Source organism: Fundulus heteroclitus, unplaced genomic scaffold (assembly GCF_011125445.2).
Source record: "Fundulus heteroclitus isolate FHET01 unplaced genomic scaffold, MU-UCD_Fhet_4.1 scaffold_64, whole genome shotgun sequence".
Classification (NCBI taxonomy): domain Eukaryota; kingdom Metazoa; phylum Chordata; class Actinopteri; order Cyprinodontiformes; family Fundulidae; genus Fundulus; species Fundulus heteroclitus.
The window spans coordinates 130,519-151,315 of NW_023397077.1; the positions used below are offsets into that span (position 1 = coordinate 130,519).

General features: G+C 42.6%; 1 protein-coding gene across 1 annotated transcript in view; it reads left to right on the forward strand.

Moving 5' to 3' along the window:
• The window catches only part of dennd1a (DENN/MADD domain containing 1A), a gene marked incomplete in the record, with an annotated part of 97,961 nt that overhangs the window by 59,860 nt on the left and 17,304 nt on the right, over positions 1 to 20,797 (forward strand). Inside the window, 3 exon segments of the mRNA XM_036133556.1 lie at positions 18,442 to 18,482; positions 19,388 to 19,459; positions 19,708 to 19,764. Of these exon segments, the coding sequence (XP_035989449.1) occupies positions 18,442 to 18,482; positions 19,388 to 19,459; positions 19,708 to 19,764 (170 nt within the window).

Here is a 20,797-nt window from a genome sequence, read left to right on the forward strand (position 1 = left end):
TGTGGCTCGGTCGGACTAGTGTGCTACTACTTTTATTGGGTTTTCAAGTTACCATGGCGCAACAAAAATTAGCGAAAAAACCACCCCCCAAAAAACCCATATTAATCAATGGAGTCGGGGAGAAAGAAAGCCTCAAAAAACCCCTCAAAAGGACCATTTTCAATAGCTGTACTGTGTCGCCATGCTTTCACCTACGAACACCGTTTAACTTCCAGTTTGTAGATATATCTGTGAACTACTCAGAAGTGAAAACGGCATGTGGATATTTTTTATCGTCTCTTCACAGTTACTCCTCAAAGCTCAAGTCCAAAAATCAGCGAAAATCATCGGTTTACAATGAAAGTCAATGACGGAATTCTCCAACCGCTAGAGTGGGCACACTCTAGCTTTTTTAAAGATTTCAAAACTCCGAACAACTTGACCTTACTCGCTCAATTTTCACTCTATGTAGACAAATTATACATCAAAACGTAGGTATTTTTGTCCAGGATTCGGGAAATGTAACCCTCATTAGTGTGGCATTTATAGATTTTTCGCAAATCACCTCAGAGCGACACAAACCCGAAACCTCCCCCATTCATTTCCTATGGAGCGGTTTTTGAAAATGACGTCTAAAAATCCAAAACATCACATGTTTTCGCATCGTCGCTACTCCTAAACCGTTTTATGTACAGACATGAGACTTTCACACATGAATGTCCCAACCCTTCTGGCACTCAAGAAAAATGAATTTTGTGGGATAACTGTTACGGTTTTTTCCACAGGAACAATTTGTTCGGGAGTAGCGAATGTGCAAAATCCTGAAATCGCTTTGGAGCTGCATTTTCCCACATCATCCACTTTTTTACATCGTCGCTGTGCCTACACCGATTTTTGTAAAAATATGAAAATGAGCTACATAGTCATCAAAAGCCTGCTGATACTCACAGTGAAAGAATTATTTGGATATCTCTTATACTTTTTAGCCAGAGCGATTTGTTCGGGATCATTTTCAGAGGATTTCTGAAATTTCATAAAAATGTCCTTTAGATCATAATTTTTTACGCCTTTATTAAACTTTTTCCAGCAAAAACCGATAGCAAGTCTTCTTCCCCTATCCTTTACGAAATAAACACAGAAAAAAATTACGTATCTACCATTTACGGTTCCGGAGAAATCGTGCGTTGTTCGAGGGCAAAGTTCTCCATTATAATCCAATAGGCAGACTTGGACACCAAGTGTCTGCACTTTTTTTAGGACTGGCCCGTCAGCCTGTGTCAGTGAGTTTCCATGACGACGGAACTCTGAGGGCCAGTGGGAGACGTTCCATTGAGATAGAATGGCAACTTTCGACGCCAGCTGCAGCGGCTGTGATTAATGTAGAAATCTGAAATTCGCACAGTCACTTCCTCTTAACATTTTCAAATTTTCATGTGACTTTCAGCCATGTGTCAGTTTACTGTCCCATTTTGGATTTTACATGCTTTCCAATTGGGTCTTTGCTTCCAACAGGACCTGGCATGATGCCTAGACACGACCCACTTGCCAATACAGCACCACCCACATGTGGGAAATGGCACTACACAACATTTTGGTCAAATGTTGAGTTCTGGGCCCAGATGTGGTGAGGCTGAGTTGCTAAAGGAGGCCAATCTGACCAATGAACTTTGGTCACGTTTGGTGACATTAAGTATTGGCACCCCTATTTGAGCCACTTTCCAGTACAGGATTTGGACCAAACTGACAGAGTACAATCCCCCGGTGATACTGAACACAACCATGTTAGCGGCTAACTGTTAGCATGTTGCTAACCGGAAGTAGCTCTAGAAAGGTCTCACCATCTTCTGCTTCACAGAGTCTGTTCCTACTTTAGAGAGAAAGCTCCACAAGAAATTTGGGCTACGTGGCATAAAGCATCTCCAAGCTATGAGGTGTCAAACATCCAATGCTTTTCAATGGGGGACCAAACCCCATATGGTCCCAATACTGCATGCCCATATATGGCGCTACAGTATAGCTCAGATGGAAAGTGCAGGCTTTGCATGCAAGAGGTCGTGGGATCGAAACTCGGCGTGGCAGACTAAGATTTTTGTATTATAATCCCCACAGTGTGTATATTAAAACATATGTGCTGATCCCATGAAGTATTTTTTTGTACCACCCGCCATTTTCAGTTACCATGGCAACGTTATAAACAACGTTTTTTCTCCCTATTTAAGGCTCATCCCAGTACAGGATTTGATCAAACTAACAGAGTACACTCACCCAGTGATACCAAACACAACCATGTTAGCGGCTAACGTTTAGCATGTTGCTAACCGGAAGTAGCTCTAGGAAGCCTGTACAAACTTCTGCTTGACAGATTTGGTGAATTTTAGGATTTTCTCCCTTTTTAGGCACTTCTCAGTACAGGATTTCAACCAAACTAACAGAGTAACATCACCCGCTGATACTGAACACAAGCCATGCTAGCGGCTAACCCTTAGCATGTTGCTAACCGGAAATAGCTTTAGGAAGGTCCTACCAACTGCTGCTTAGCCAGGGTTCTTCTGCCTTTACAGACAGAGAGGGCTGCAGCTGTCAGTGAGTCTCCATGACAACGCTGCTAGCAAGAGGCTCCTAGGAGGTCCATTGACTTAACATGGCACCTTTCAACGGCTGCTGCGAGGGCTGTGAAGACCGTAGGAAGCTGAAATTCGCAGTGTTACTTCCTGTTAGTATTTTTGATGGTACGGTACGCACCAAGAGGCAGGCGCCTTGCTAAATTTCTTCAGAAATTTTTCTAGTTAGGCGCCTGCCATAGCATTTGCAATGAGGAGGCAGTGCTGTGCGAAGCACAGCACTGCCTCCCATGCAATGCATGGAGGCACCTATTACTATTCACCTCTAAACGGCTTATTTATTATTCTTTATTATTATTCCGTCACGGCTAATGCGGCCCGAACAGTAGCGTGCACCCCCACAATATAGGTATCAAAACCTGCGGCTCGATTACGAAATGTGTGCTACTACTTTTATTGGGGTTTCGAGTTACCATGGCAACAAAATTAGCGAAAAACCCCCCCAAAAAACCCCATAGGAATGAATGGAGTCGGGTAGAAAGAAAGCCTCAAAAAGGCCTCCAAATGACCAATTTCAACGCTGTACTGTGTCGTCATGCTTTCAACTACGAACACCGTTTAACTTCCAGTTTGTAGATATATCTGTGACCTACTCAGAAGTGAAAACGGGATGTGGATATCTTTTGTCGTCTCTTCACAGTTACTCCTCAAAGCTCATGTCCAAAAATCAGCGAAATCATCGTTTACAATGAAAGTCAATGACGGAATTCTCCAACTGCTAGAGTGGCCCACTCTAGCTTTTTTAAAAATTTCAAAACTCCGAACAACTTGACCTTACTCGCTCAATTTTCACTCTATGTAGACAAATTATACATCAAAACGTAGGTATTTTTGTCAGGATTCGGGAAATGTAATCCTCATTGGTGTGGCATTTATAGATTTTTCGCAAATCACCTCAGACCGACACAAACCCGAAACCTCCCCCATTAATTTCCTATGGAGCGGTTTTGAAAAATGACGTCTAAAAATCCAAAACATCCCATGTTTTCGCATCGTCGCTACTCCCAAACCGTTTTATGTACAGACATGAGACTTTCACACATGAATGTCCCAACCCTTCTGGCACTCACAAAAAAGGAATTTTGTGGATAACTGTTACGGTTTTTCCACAGGAACAATTTGTTCGGGAGTAGCGAATGTGCAAAATCCTGAAATCGCTTTGGAGCTGCATTTTCCCACATCATCCACTTTTTTACATCGTCGCTGTGCCTACACCGATTTTTTGTAAAAATATGAAAATGAGCTACATGGTCATCAAAAGCCTGCTGATACTCACAGTGAAAGAATTATTTTGATATCTCTTATACTTTTTTAGCCAGAGCGATTTGTTCGGGATCATTTTCAGAGGATTTCTGAAATTTCATAAAATGTCCTTTAGATCATAATTTTTTACGCCTTTATTAAACTTTTTCCAGCAAAAAACCGATAGCAAGTCTTCTTCCCCTATCCGTTTACGAAATAAACACAGAAAAATTACGTCTCTACCATTTACGGTTCCGGGAGAAATCGTGCGTTGTTCGAGGCAAAGTTCTCCATTATAATCCAATGGGACTTATTGTGACCAAAGTGTCTGCACTTCGGCCGCTGCAGGTGTGTGAGTGAGTTTCCATGACGACGGAACTCTGAGGGCCAGAGCTAGACGCTCTATTGAGATACAATGGCAACTTTCATCGCTCACTGCAGTGGCTGTGATTAATGTAGAAATCTGAAATTCGCACAGTCACTTCCTCTTAACATTTTAAAATTTCCATGTGACTTTCAGCCATGTGTCAGTTTTCTGTGCCATTTTGGATCAAACCACTTATGTTTCCAATAATGCATGCCCATATATGGCGCTACAGTGTAGCACAGATGGAAAGTGCAGGCTTAGCATGCAAGAGGTCGTGGGATCGATTCCCGGTATGGAAAACTTAAAGTTTTGTATTATAATCCTCACAGTGTGAATATCAAAACATGTGTGCTGATCCCATGAAGTATTTTTTGTACCACCCGCCATTTTGAGTTACCATGGCAACGTTATAAATGACGTTTTTTCTCCCTATTTGAGGCACATCCCAGTACAGGATTTGGACCAAACTGAGAGAGTACACTCACCCAGTGATACCATACACAACCATGTTAGCGGCTAACGGTTAGCATGTTGCTAACCGGAAGTAGCTCTAGGAAGCCTGTACAAACTTCTGCTTGACAGATTTGGTGAATTTTAGCATTTTCTCCCTTTTTAGGCACTTCTCAGTACAGGATTTCAACCAAACTAACAGAGTAACATCACCCGGTGATACTAAACACAGCCATGCTAGCGGCTAACCGTTAGCATGTTGCTAACCGGAAATAGCTTTAGGAAGGTCCTACCAACACCTGCTTAGCCAGAGTTCTTCAACCTTTACAGACAGAGAGGGCTGTAGCTGTCAGTGAGTCTCCATGACAACGCTGCTAGCAAGAGGCTCCTAGGAGGTCCATTGACTTAACATGGCACCTTTCGACGGCCGCTGCGAGGGCTGTGAAGACCGTAGGAACCTGAAATTCGCAGTGTTACTTCCTGTTGCTATTTCTGACGGTACGGTACGCACCAAGTGGCAGGCGCCTTGCTAAATTTCTTCAGAAATTTTTCTAGTTATTCTTTACTTATTCTTCCTTCACGATTAATGCGGCCCGAACCGTAGCGTGCACCCCCACAATTGAGGTATAAAAACGTGCGGCTCGGTCTCGAGATGTGTGCTACTACGTTTTTTGGGGTTTCGAGTTACCATGGCAACAAAATAAGCGAAAAACCACCCCCAAACAACCCCATAGGGATCAATGTTATCGGGTAGAAAGAAAGCCTAAAAAAAGTCTCAAAATGACCGTTTTCAAAGCAGTACTGTGTCGTCATGCTTTTACCTACGAACACCGTTTAACTTCCAGTTTGTAGATATATCTGTGACCTACTCAGAAGTGAAAACGGGATGTGGATATCTTTTATCGTCTCCTCACAGTTACTCCTCAAAGCTCATGTCCAAAAATTAGCGAAATCATCGTTTACAATGAAAGTCAATGACGGAATTCTCCAACCGCTAGAGTGGCCCACTCTAGCTTTTTTAAAGATTTCAAAACTCCAAACAACTTGACCTTACTCGCTCAATTTTCACTCTATGTAGACAAATTATACATCAAAACGTAGGAATTTTTGTCAGGATTCGGGAAATGTAACCCTCATTGGTGTGGCATTTATAGATTTTTCGCAAATCACCTCAGACCGACACAAACCCGAAACCTCCCCCATTCATTTCCTATGGAGCGGTTTTGAAAAATGACGTCTAAAAATCCAAAACATCACATGTTTTCGCATCGTCACTACTCCTAAACCGTTTTATTTACAGGCATGAGACTTTCACACATGAATGTCCCAACCCTTCTGGCACTCAAGAAAAATGAATTTTGTGGATAACTGTTACGGTTTTTCCACAGGAACAATTTGTTCGGGAGTAGCGAATGTGCAAAATCCTGAAATCGCTTTGGAGCTGCATTTTCCCACATCATCCACTTTTTTACATCGTCGCTGTGCCTACACCGATTTTTGTAAAAATATGAAAATGAGCTACATGGTCATCAAAAGCCTGCTGATACTCACAGTGAAAGAATTATTTTGATATCTCTTATACTTTTTTAGCCAGAGCGATTTGTTCGGGATCATTTTCAGAGGATTTCTGAAATTTCATAAAAATGTCCTTTAGATCATAATTTTTTACGCCTTTATTAAACTTTTTCCAGCAAAAACCGATAGCAAGTCTTCTTCCCCTATCCTTTACGAAATAAACACAGAAAAAATTACGTCTCTACCATTTACGGTTCCGGAGAAATCGTGCGTTGTTCGAGGCAAAGTTCTCCATTATAATCCAATGGGACTTATTGTGACCAAAGTGTCTGCACTTCGGCCGCTGCAGGTGTGTGAGTGAGTTTCCATGACGACGGAACTCTTGAGGGCCAGAGCTAGACGCTCCATTGAGATACAATGGCAACTTTCATCGCTCACTGCAGTGGCTGTGATTAATGTAGAAATCTGAAATTCGCACAGTCACTTCCTCTTAACATTTTAAAATTTCCATGTGACTTTCAGCCATGTGTCAGTTTTCGGTGCCATTTTGGATCAAACCACTTATGTTTCCAACAATGCATGCCCATATATGGCGCTACAGTGTAGCACAGATGGAAAGTGCAGGCTTTGCATGCAAGAGGTCGTGGGATCGATTCCCGGTATGGAAAACTTGGAGTTTTGTATTATAATCCCCACAGTGTGAATATCAAAACATGTGTGCTGATCCCATGAAGTATTTTTTGTACCACCCGCCATTTTGAGTTACCATGGCAACGTTATAAATGACGTTTTTTCTCCCTATTTGAGGCACATCCCAGTACAGGATTTGGACCAAACTGACAGAGTACACTCACCCAGTGATACCATACACAACCATGTTAGCGGCTAACAGTTAGCATGTTGCTAACCGGAATTAGCTCTAGGAAGCCTGTACAAACTTCTGCTTGACAGATTTGGTGAATTTTAGGATTTTCTCCCTTTTTAGGCACTTCTCAGTACAGGATTTCAACCAAACTAACAGAGTAACATCACCCGGTGATACTGAACACAGCCATGCTAGCGGCTAACCGTTAGCATGTTGCTAACCGGAAATAGCTTTAGGAAGGTCCTACCAACAGCTGCTTAGCCAGAGTTCTTCAACCTTTACAGACAGAGAGGGCTGTAGCTGTCAGTGAGTCTCCATGACAACGCTGCTAGCAAGAGGCTCCTAGGAGGTCCATTGACTTAACATGGCACCTTTCAACAGCCACTGCGAGGGCTGTGAAGACCGTAGGAACCTGAAATTCGCAGTGTTACTTCCTGTTGCTATTTCTGACGGTACGGTACGCACCAAGTGGCAGGCGCCTTGCTAAATTTCTTCAGAAATTTTTCTAGTTATTCTTTATTTTTCTTACTTCACGATTAATGCGGCCCAAAAAGTAGCGTGCACCCCCACAATATAGGTATCAAAACCTGTGGCTCGATTACGAGATGTGTGCTACTACTTTTATTGGGATTTCGAGTTACCATGGCAACAATATCAGCGAAAAACCAACGCCCAAAAAACCCATGATAATCAATGGAGTCGGGTAGAAAGAAAGACTCAAAATGACAATTTTCAACGCTGTACTGTGTCGCCATGCTTTCACCTACGAACACCGTTTAACTTCCAGTTTGTAGATATTTCTGTGACCTACTCAGAAGTGAAAACGGGATGTGGATATCTGTTATCGTCTCCTCACAAGTACTCCTCAAAGCTCATGTCCAAAAATCAGCGAAATCATCGTTTACAATGAAAGTCAATGACGGAATTCTCCAACCGCTAGAGTGGCCCACTCTAGCTTTTTTAAAGATTTCAAAACTCCGAACAACTTGACCTTACTCGCTCAATTTTCACTCTACGTAGACAAATTATACATCAAAACGTAGGTATTTTTGTCAGGATTCGGGAAATGTAACCCTCATTGGTGTGGCATTTATAGATTTTTCGCAAATCACCTCAGACCGATACAGACCCGAAACCTCCCCCATTCATTTCCTATGGAGCGGTTTTGAAAAATGACGTCTGAAAATCCAAAACGTCACATGTTTTCGCATCGTCACTACTCCTAAACCGTTTTATGTACAGGCATGAGACTTTCACACATGAATGTCCCAACCCTTCTGGCACTCAAGAAAAATGAATTTTGTGGATAACTGTTGCGGTTTTTCCACAGGAACAATTTGTTCGGGAGTAGCGAATGTGCAAAATCCTGAAATCGCTTTGGAGCTGCATTTTCCCACATCATCCACTTTTTTACATCGTCGCTGTGCCTACACCGATTTTTGTAAAAATATGAAAATGAGCTACATGGTCATCAAAAGCCTGCTGATACTCACAGTGAAAGAATTATTTTGATATCTCTTATACTTTTTTAGCCAGAGCGATTTGTTCGGGATCATTTTCAGAGGATTTCTGAAATTTCATAAAAATGTCCTTTAGATCATAATTTTTTACGCCTTTATTAAACTTTTTCCAGCAAAAAACCGATAGCAAGTCTTCTTCCCCTATCCTTTACGAAATAAACACAGAAAAAATTACGTCTCTACCATTTACGGTTCCGGAGAAATCGTGCGTTGTTCGAGGCAAAGTTCTCCATTATAATCCAATAGGCAGACTTGGACACCAAGTGTCTGCACTTTTTTAGACTGGCCCGCTGCAGCTGTGTCAGTGAGTTTCCATGACGACGGAACTCTGAGGGCCAGTGGGAGACGTTCCATTGAGATAGAATGGCAACTTTCGACGCCAGCTGCAGCGGCTGTGATTAATGTAGAAATCTGAAATTCGCACAGTCACTTCCTCTTAACATTTTAAAATTTTAAAGTGACTTTCAGCCATGTGTCAGTTTACTGTCCCATTTTGGATTTTACATGCTTTCCTATTGGGTCTTTGCTTCCAACAGGACCTGGCATGATGCCTAGACACGACCCACTTGGCCAATACAGCACCACCCACATGTGGGAAATGGCACTACACACTATTTTGGTCAAATGTTGAGTTCTGGGCCCAGATGTGGTGAGGCTGAGTTGCTAAAGGAGGCCAATCTGACCAATGAACTTTGGTCACGTTTGGTGACATTAAGTATTGGCACCCCTATTTGAGGCACTTCCCAGTACAGGATTTGGACCAAACTGACAGAGTACAATCACCCGGTGATACTGAACACAACCATGTTAGCGGCTAACTGTTAGCATGTTGCTAACCGGAAGTAGCTCTAGAAAGGTCTCACCATCTTCTGCTTCACAGAGTCTGTTCTTACTTTAGAGAGAAAGCTCCACAAGAAATTTGGGCTACGTGGCATAAAGCATCTCCAAGCTATGAGGTGTCAAACATCCAATGTTTTTCAATGGGGGACCAAACCCCTTATGGTCCCAATACTGCATGCCCATATATGGCGCTACAGTATAGCTCAGATGGAAAGTGCAGGCTTTGCATGTAAGAGGTCGTGGGATCGAAACCCGGTGTGGCAGACTAAGATTTTTGTATTATAATCCCCACAGTGTGTATATTAAAACATATGTGCTGATCCCATGAAGTATTTTTTTGTACCACCCGCCATTTTCAGTTACCATGGCAACGTTATAAACGACGTTTTTTCTCCCTATTTAAGGCTCATCCCAGTACAGGATTTGGACCAAACTAACAGAGTACACTCACCCAGTGATACCAAACACAACCATGTTAGCGGCTAACGGTTAGCATGTTGCTAACCGGAAGTAGCTCTAGGAAGCCTGTACAAACTTCTGCTTGACAGATTTAGTGAATTTTAGCATTTTCTCCCTTTTTAGGCACTTCTCAGTACAGGATTTCAACCAAACTAACAGAGTAACATCACCCGGTGATACTGAACACAGCCATGCTAGCGGCTAACCGTTAGCATATTGCTAACGGAAATAGCTTTAGGAAGGTCCTACCAACTGCTGCTTAGCCAGAGTTCTTCTGCCTTTACAGACAGAGAGAGGGCTGCAGCTGTCAGTGAGTCTCCATGACAACGCTGCTAGCAAGAGGCTCCTAGGAGGTCCATTGACTTAACATGGCACCTTTCAACGGCCGTTGCGGGGGCTGTGAAGACCGTAGGAAGCTGAAATTCGCAGTGTGGCTTCCTGTTGCTATTTCTGACGGTACGGTACGCACCAAGTGGCAGGCGCCTTGCTAAATTTCTTCAGAAATTTTTCTAGTTAGGCGCCTGCCTTGCATGTGCAATGAGGAGGCAGTGCTGTGCGAAGCACAGCACTGCCTCCCAATGCAAATGCATGGGCAGGGCCTATTACTATTCACCTCTAAACGGCTTCTTTATTTTTATTATTAATATTCTTTATTTTTCTTCCTTCACGATTAATGCGGCCCGAACCGTAGCGTGCACCCCAACAATATAAACATCAAAACCTTCGGCTCGGTCTCGAGATGTGTGCTACTATGTTTTTTGGGGTTTCGAGTTACCATGGCAACAAAATAAGCGAAAAACCACTCCCAAAACAACCCCATAGGAATGAATGGAGTCGGGGAGAAAGAAAGCCTCAAAAAACCCTCAAAAGGACCATTTTCAAAGCTGTACTGTGTCGCCATGCTTTCACCTACAAACACCGTTTAACTTCCAGTTTGTAGATATATCTGTGACCTACTCAGAAGTGAAAACGGGATGTGGATATCTTTTATCGTCTCTTCACAGTTACTCCTCAAAGCTCATGTCCGAAAATCAGCGAAATCATCGTTTACAATGAAAGTCAATGACGGAATTCTCCAACCGCTAGAGTGGCCCACTCTAGCTTTTTTAAAGATTTCAAAACTCCGAACAACTTGATCTTTCTCGCTCAATTTTCACTCTACATAGACAAATTATACATCAAAACGTAGGTATTTTTGTCAGGATTCGGGAAATGTAACCCTCATTGGTGTGGCATTTATAGATTTTTCGCAAATCACCTCAGAGCGACACAAACCCGAAACCTCCCCCATTCATTTCCTATGGAGCGGTTTTGAAAAATGACGTCTAAAAATCCAAAACATCACATGTTTTCGCATCGTCGCTACTCCCAAACCGTTTTATGTACAGACATGAGACTTTCACACATGAATGTCCCAACCCTTCTGGCACTCACAAAAAAGGAATTTTGTGGATAACTGTTACGGTTTTTCCACAGGAACAATTTGTTCGGGAGTAGCGAATGTGCAAAATCCTGAAATCGCTTTGGAGCTGCATTTTCCCACATCATCCACTTTTTTACATCGTCGCTGTGCCTACACCGATTTTTGTAAAAATATGAAAATGAGCTACATGGTCATCAAAAGCCTGCTGATACTCACAGTGAAAGAATTATTTTGATATCTCTTATACTTTTTTAGCCAGAGCGATTTGTTCGGGATCATTTTCAGAGGATTTCTGAAATTTCATAAAAATGTCCTTTAGATCATAATTTTTTACGCCTTTATTAAACTTTTTCCAGCAAAAACCGATAGCAAGTCTTCTTCCCCTATCCTTTACGAAATAAACACAGAAAAAATTACGTCTCTACCATTTACGGTTCTGGAGAAATCGTGCGTTGTTCGAGGCAAAGTTCTCCATTATAATCCAATAGGCAGACTTGGACACCAAGTGTCTGCACTTTTGTAGACTCGCCCGCTGCAGCTGTGTCAGTGAGTTTCCATGACGACGGAACTCTGAGGGCCAGAGCGAGACGCTCTATTGAGATACAATGGCAACTTTCATCTCTCACTGCAGTGGCTGTGATTAATGTAGAAATCTGAAATTCGCACAGTCACTTCCTCTTAACATTTTAAAATTTTCATGTGACTTTCAGTCATGTGTCAATTTTCTGTACCATTTTGGATATCACATGCTTTCCTATTGGGTCTTTGCTTCCAACAGGACCTGGCATGATGCCTAGACACGACCCACTTGGCCAATACAGCACCACCCACATGTGGGAAATGGCACTACACACCATTTTGGTCAAATGTTGAGTTCTGGGCCCAGATGTGGTGAGGCTGAGTTGCTAAAGGAGGCCAATCTGACCAATGAACTTTGGTCACGTTTGGTGACATTAAGTATTGGCACCCCTATTTGAGGCACTTCCCAGTACAGGATTTGGACCAAACTGACAGAGTACAATCACCCGGTGATACTGAACACAACCATGTTAGCGGCTAATGGTTAGCATGTTGCTGACCGGAAGTAGCTCTAGGAAGCCTGTACAAACTTCAGCTTGACAGATTTGGTGAATTTTAGGATTTTCTCCCATTTTAGGCACTTCTCAGTACAGGACTTCAACCAAACTAACAGAGTAACATCACCCGGTGATACTGAACACAGCCATGCTAGCGGCTAACCGTTAGCATGTTGCTAACCGGAAATAGCTTTAGGAACTTCCTACCAACTGCTGCTTAGCCAGAGTTCTTCTGCCTTTACAGACAGAGAGGGCTGTAGCTGTCAGTGAGTCTCCATGACAACGCTGCTAGGAAGAGGCTCCTAGGAGGTCCATTGACTTAACATGGCACCTTTCAACGGCCGCTGCGAGGGCTGTGAAGACCGTAGGAACCTGAAATTCGCAGTGTTACTTTCTGTTGCTATTTCTGACGGTACGGTACGCACCAAGTGGCAGGCGCCTTGCTAAATTTCTTCAGAAATTTTTCTAGTTAATATTCTTTATTTTTCTTCCTTCACGATTAATACGGCCCGAACCGTAGCGTACACCCCCACAATATATACATCAAAATGTCCGGCTCGTTCTCGAGATGTGTGCTACTACTTTTATTGGGGTTTCGAGTTACCATGGCAACAAAATTAGCGAAAAACTACCCCCAAAAAAACCCATAGGAATGAATGGAGTCGGGTAGAAAGAAAGCCTCAAAAAAGCCTCCAAATGACCATTTTCAATGCTGTACTGTGTCGTCATGCTTTCACCTACGAACACCGTTTAACTTCCAGTTTGTAGATATATCTGTGACCTACTCAGAAGTGAAAACGGGATGTGGATATCTTTTATCGTCTCCTCACAGTTACTCCTCAAAGCTCATGTCCAAAAATCAGCGAAATCATCGTTTACAATGAAAGTCAATGATGGAATTCTCCAACCGCTAGAGTGGCCCACTCTAGCTTTTTTAAAGATTTCAAAACTCCGAACAACTTGAGCTTACTCGCTCAATTTTCACTCTACGTAGACAAATTATACATCAAAACGTAGGTATTTTTGTCAGGATTCGGGAAATGTAACCCTCATTGGTGTGGCATTTATAGATTTTTCGCAAATCACCTCAGACCGACACAAACCCGAAACCTCCCCCATTCATTTCCTATGGAGCGGTTTTGAAAAATGACGTCTAAAAATCCAAAACATCACATGTTTTCGCATCGTCGCTACTCCTAAACCGTTTTATGTACAGACATGAGACTTTCACACATGAATGTCCCAACCCTTCTGGCACTCACAAAACAGGAATTTTGTGGATAACTGTTACGGTTTTTCGGTAGGAACAATTTGTTCGGGAGTAGCGAATGTGCAAAATCCTAAAAACGCTTTGGAGCTGCATTTTCCCACATCAACCACTTTTTTACATCGTCGCTGTGTCTACACCGATTTTTGTACAAACATAAAAGTGAGGTTCATGGTCCTCAAAAGCCTGCTGATACTCATGGTGAAAGAATTATTTTGATATCTCTTATACTTTTTGAGTTACAGCGATTTGTTCGGGACCCTTTTTAGAGGATTTCTAAAAATCCATAAAAATCCCATTTAGATCATAATTTTTTACGCCTTTATGAAACTTTTTCTAGCAAAAAACGATAGCTTTTCTTCTTCCCCTATCCGTTACGGACTAAACGCAGAAAAAATTACTTCTCTACCATTTATGGATCAGGAGATATGAAGTGTTGTTCAGGGCAAAGTTCTCCATTATAATCCAATAGGACTTTTGGTGACCTAAGTGTCTGCACTTGTGTAGACGGCCGCTGCAGGCTGCAGGTGTGTGAGTGAGTTTCCATGACGACGGAACTCTGAGGGCCAGAGGGACACGCTCCATTAAGATACAATGGCAACTTTCATCGCTCACTGCAGCGGCTGTGATTAATGTAGAAATATGAAATTCGCACAGTCACTTCCTCTTAACATTTTAAAATTTTCATGTGACTTTCAGCCATGTGTCACTTTTCTGTACCATTTGGGATTTCACATGCTTTCCTATTGGGCCTTTGCTTCCAACAGGACCTGGCATGATAACCAGACACGACCCAATTGGCCAATACAGCACCACCCACATGTGGGAAATGGCACTACACACCCTTTTGGTCAAATGTTGAGTTCTGAGCCCAGATGTGGTGAGGCTGAGTTGCTAAAGGAGGCCAATGTGACCCATGAACTTTGGTCACGTTTGGTGACATTAAGTATTGGCACCCCTATTTGAGGCACTTCCCAGTACAGGATTTGGACCAAACTGACAGAGTACACTCACCCGATGGTACTGAACACAACCTTGTTAGCGGCTAACGGTTAGCATGTTGCTAACCGGAAGTAGCTCTAGGAAGGTCTCACCAACTTCTGCTTCACAGAGTCTGTTCGTACTTTAGAGAGAAAGCTCCACAAGAAATTTGGGCTACGTCGCATAAAGCATCTCCAAGCTATGAGGTGTCAAACATCCAATGCTTTTCAATGGAGGACCAAACCCATTATGGTCCCAATAATGCATTCCCATATATGGAGCTACAGTATAGCTCAGGGGGAGAGTGCAGGCTTATCATGCAAGAGGTCGTGGGATCGATTCCCGGCGTGGGAGACTAAGAGTTTTGTATTATAATCCCCACATTGTGTATATTAAAACATGTGTGCTGATCCCATGAAGTATTTTTTTTGTACAACCCGCCATTTTGAGTTACCATGGCAACGTTATAAACAACGTTTTTTCTCCCTATTTGAGGCTCATCCCAGTACAGGATTTGGACCAAACTAACAGAGTACACTCACCCAGTGATACCATACACAACCATGTTAGCAGCTAACAGTTAGCATGTTGCTAACCGGAAGTAGCTATAAGAAGCTTGTACAAACTCCTGCTTGACAGATTTGGTGAATTTTTGGATTTTCTCCCTTTTTAGGCACTTCTCAGTACAGGATTTCAACCAAACTAACAGAGTAACATCACCCGGAGATACTGAACACAACCATGTTAGCGGCTAACCGTTAGCATGTTGCTAACCAGAAGTAGCTTTGGGAAGGTCCTACCAACTTCTGCTTAGCCAGGGTTGTTCTGCCTTTACAGACAGAGAGGGCTGTAGCTGTCAGTGAGTCTCCATGACAACGCCGCTAGCAAGAGGCTCCTAGGAGGTCCATTGACTTAACATGGCACCTTTCGACGGCCGCTGCGGGGGCTGTGAAGACCGTAGGAAGCTGAAATTCGCAGTGTTGCTTCCTGTTGCTATTTCTGATGGTACGGTACGCACCAAGCGGCAGGCGCCTTGCTAAATTTCTTCAGAAATTTTTCTAGTTTATACATGCCATTCTGTTAAAGGTGATATGTTTTGCACAAGGTTTAAATTTAGAAGTTGACAAATGTTTCCATTGCAGCTTCTTTCCCAAAGCTGTGAAGGCCTGCTAAGAATCAATAAACCACCAGCCCAGTTCATTGCCTGTTTGCATGTTTACAAAGACACTACTGGTTTCACAGGTTTTTGACCCGCTGAAAATTATTTACAATGCAAATCTGTGTTTGAACCCTCCAGTTTCTAAGGGAATGTCTGTTCCATGGAAAGTGCTCAGTTCTGCAACTTGAAGATATAAATTAATTGCACAGTATCTTATTGTGTGCCTGAGTGTATCAAATGACAGAGAGGGGAGATGAGACTCATTCATTCCAAAACACCTTACGCAGTTCAAATTTAGGGATTTTTATTTCTATAAGCTGAATATTGGGTATTCACACTGCGCTGACTCAATGGAGTGTTCTTTGGGTCAGATCCATTTCTGCTGCAGCAGAGCAAAACTCCACACAGGCAGCAACAGCTTCTTATCTTGGCAGTGGCTGCCCTCACGCTGCAGTAGCAGTTGCTCTGTCCTCCAGTAGCCTCCTCACTGCTCCACACCAGTGGCTGCCGAGAGAGAAGGGTCCCACTGTCCGTGTGAATCCCAGCCTCTGGCTTCGTGGCAGCTGGGCTTTGCTCCAGCTCCAGAGCCTTCTCTCTCCTGCAGAACGCTGACATAGTGGGTGCAGCAGCAGTTGCTCTCCCCTCTACCATACACACACAATAGTGGTTTGATCAGTGGCCTTGAAGAACAGGTTTTTGAACCACACACTCTTAAGATAAAACTTAACATCTTATAGTGTACCCAGTGTTTCCCTCTCCGTAGCATCGGCATATTGTGGGTGATTTTTTTTAAAAATGTTTCCTCCTCGATCCACTGTTTGCTGGCTGGCCACACCCACGCCTAATCACTGACGAGCAGTCTGCTCACATAAGAGCTGTACTCCCCTCGACTACCACAGTACTATCTTCTGAGTAGGGTCCAGAAAACCTAGCCGGGTAGGGAAAAAAGTCAGTCTAAAAAATCTCAAAGCGCACGGAGTGGAGTAGAGTACGGCAAAGTGGAGTCTATAGAAAGTCTCATAAGTTCACATGTAGATTAGGCTCCCTGAACAACGAGACTCTGTAGGGCCCTTGTTCGTCTGGTTCAAGAAGATGTCTTGGTCACACACAAGACCAAGGTTGAAACCGAATGGGTATCAAGCTTAATGCTAAACTGTGTTTTTGAAAGCTGAATCTCGCTGTTTAGAGACCGTTTCTTTTGTTTGAGTTTAATATCTTCCTTTACCCCCTTTCAAACCATCTGTCTTTTCTGTCCAAAATATGGACATTTTGGTCCTCAAAAGGGTGTCCCATATCCTTGAGATGTAGGTGAACCGCTGCATCTTTTCCTGAGGAGCTGGCTCTCCCGTGTTGAGCTATGCTTCTGTTGAGAGGCCGTTTAGTTTTTCCAACATAGAGGTCTGAACACACCTTGTTGTACTGAAGTGCATACACCAAGCAGCTCTGTTTGTATTATTTGGGTTTTGTCCTTGGGATGGACAAGCTTTTGTCTGAGAGTCCTGTTAGGTCTGAGATGCACCAGGATGTTCTGTTTGGAGAAAGTCCTCCTGAGTTTCTCAGATACTCGACCAGATTTAACTTGGTTGAATGAGCTGGACAGAGTCCGCCGATGCAACCCACCCTTTTCTTTGACGATTGCCTACATTTATTCCCAGAACATCATACCTCTCAACTCTCAGCCATCACCCACCCCCTCGTGTTCAGAGGACTCCATCCCACAGCCCCCACCACCATCCTGTCCCTGCCAACGCTTCAGACGAGGACCGAGCTACAAAATATCAAGGTGCAAAAGGCTGCAGGTCTGGATGGCATCAGCTCCAGTCTCCTGAGGTGCTGCATCGATCAACTGTGTGGCATCATGGGATACATGTTCAACATGAGCCTGAAGTTTAGGAACGTACCACGGCTGTGGAAGATCTTGTGTGTGTTACCAGGGCCGAAGATGGCACATTCAAAGGACCTGAGCAGTTACAATCAGATGACATCAACCTCTCATCCTATGAAGACACTCGAGAGGTTTGGTCCTCATCCATCTTCGCACCCTGCTGAGGTCTTCATTGGATTCGCTGCAGTTGGCCTACCAACTTGGCATCGGGTGGATGTGCTTTATCTAGATCCTACACTGAGCTCTGAATCACTTGGAGAACCCTGGAAAGATCATATTCTTTGATTTCATCCATGCTTTAATACCATCTAGACTCTACCTGCTAACTAGACTGAGATCGTTTGGAGTGCAGGGGGCACTTATGAAGACTTTTTTGCCATCTTCTATGATGTGGTTTGTTGGAGCAGCAGCTTAACTACAGCTGAAAGGAAGAGGTTAAATATGGTCATTGGGAACCCCAGCTCTGTCCTAGCATGGCTCCTAGACCCAGTGCCAGGTGGTGGAGTGTGAAGATTCATCATTTACATCTGTGAGACAAACAAGATTAAAACCAGCACAGTGCTGTTCCCTGGATCCCTCCTGTACGTTAAAAAATTTCTTTGACAATATTGCGATCGACTGTATTAAAGGCAGGACTGATATTTACCAGGACAAGAACAGACAATACTCAGTAGTGCAATTATTACAAAAAATAAAATAAGTTGTATGTATAAACTGCTCATACAGATGCTTCCTGGCGTTTGAATTATTGGTCATGCTGACATGTTTTGTATTGATCCCCCTCCCTCACAGGCAGTGACAGGACCTACTACCAGTGGCTCCTCACTGTGAAGGTGAGCCGTTCTGACCTGTTCTGAAAGGAATCTGTTGAAATTGTTCTTTGAATTAGTTCCATGTCTTTCTTTTCTGTCTGCAGATAGTTGGGAAATGTAATGTTGATGTGCTTGTTCATCTAACTCCAAGTTACTTGGTGACATCCCTAGATAGCTTGATTCAGTTGAACACAGACTTTAATTGTGTCAGCTGACTATGGTGAATATTCCACTACCACAAGAAATTCCTGGCAGCTAGCATGTTAGTACATATTTAAGCACTTATTTATGATGTGCTGAAATAGCTGTACAGAAAACACTTAATACCTTTTTTGTTTTTGCATAATTAGTTTGCTGGTGTTGTGTGCAAATTCAATACACACAGTCCTGTGGGCATTAACCCTGCTGTAGTATAACTCTACAGAATCCCAGCTGTTGGACAAAACAGTTTGTTAGCTTCTCACAACCTGGGATTGAAAACAGTCTGTTTAGATAACAAGCAGATTTAACCAGCTTAATGTGTATAAAGGTATTTAATATAGTGCCTTAGACTGTATGCCTACAAAAATATCATACACTATCATCCAGTGTTCCTTTGCTTTGTTTTCCTTCTACACTAAACATTACAGCTTATATTGTGTGTCAGTCACCATGGGAGATCTGTAAAAGCTTGAATAGGGGTTTCTTGACATACGCTGGATTTTGAGACATGCTTTGGGTCATTTTGCGACCGCTGCCGGTTGAGTTTGGGATACTTGTTGAAATCCAATCGTCCATCTTTGTGCAGATTTTCTTCACCGCATTAGATTGCTGGAAATGTTTATCAAGTCATTTGACAAATAAAGGCTAGAGCTATTTAGATTTGAGAGATGTGTAAAAACAGTGGTTTTCTCCTCTAACCCTGTAATCTAAATGTTTTCAAACAGAAAGGGGGTGGAGCTATTTTCCAAACTGTGAAGACCAAGGCAAACCCAGCCATGAAGACTGTCTACAAATTTGTAAGCACTTTTCTTGTTCAAAGCCATCCGTCTTATACATTTATTTAATATCTAACATGTCTGCGGAGACTGCATAAAAACACATACATAGCATACATAGCATAATTCTGCTTATTGCATAACAGCCAACATGATGCCAACAAGTTATCTAATGATTCCTCTGCCTTTCCTCCGGTCTTTGAGACTCACAACTGATATGTTGCTTATAAGCTGCAAGAACGGTGAGGATCTGATTGTTTGTTTAACAGGCAAAGGACCATGCAAAAATGCGCATCAAAGAAGTCAAAAGTCGGCTGAAGCAGAAGGTATGTAACTCTGGTGCACCAATAAATAATTCTGGAGTACTGGGGATTCCCTGAGCCATTCTCAGTAGCTAGATCAGGATCTTAATGAAGGCCAGAATGTTTCAGTCAGCTAAATTATGTTCAGTCGGCTGATTTTTCCAGGTCTTGGAAAAGTGATGCCTTGCTCTTAGGCTTGGTCTCATATTATAGTGTCTTAAAAGGCTGGGCCAAGGCTGACTCGACACTATAGTTTTTGTCAAATATATGAAAACATAACTCCCTTTCATCCTCACTAAATTAGCTTTTAGCGACCCAATCTTTTTCATAGCATTATGAATGGCCCAATCCTGACCTTTTCACCTCCCAAAAAATCCAATTTATGTCACTTCCATATGTGGTACTAATTCAGATTCGTATCAGATACTTTTTAAAGCGTCTACAGTCTGAACGTTCATATCGCATTTTATCCGTCTTTCACATCACTCTCCTGTGTCTCACTACACATCCACACACAGCAGTAGCAGTTAGCGCTCCATAAAAGATAATTAATAACTGTGCTGCTTTCTTCTTACCTTACTTCGTCTTGATATGATGTGGTCTTAATATTGTTACTCAGCAGCTTTCTAATAATAACAAGGACATATGCCAGTGTTACACCATTTTGAACGGTACTAAATCTTATTGCACATGCATTGAGCCATTTTAAAGTGATATGTCATAACGTAAATCAAAATTCCTCCTTTGTAATGCAAGTTGCATGCCCACCCGGATCCTGTAAATGTTATTTACAGCCTATAGAATAGTATAGAATAATAATTCATTAATATGTGCAGGATCTTTACTTTAACAGCATTAAGCTGGCCATGTACTATGACTTTACAAAGTTGTACACCAGTAGCTCACTCTGGTTGCATACATTTGTTTTTCCAATGAAATTATTGCACCCTGTTGGCTTATTATATTTATTTTTTTTTTACACTTTGTTTTTGCTCTATTTGTTACTAAACAAAGCACTTCTGTGTAAAATTCCCATAACGTGACCATGTTAGGTATG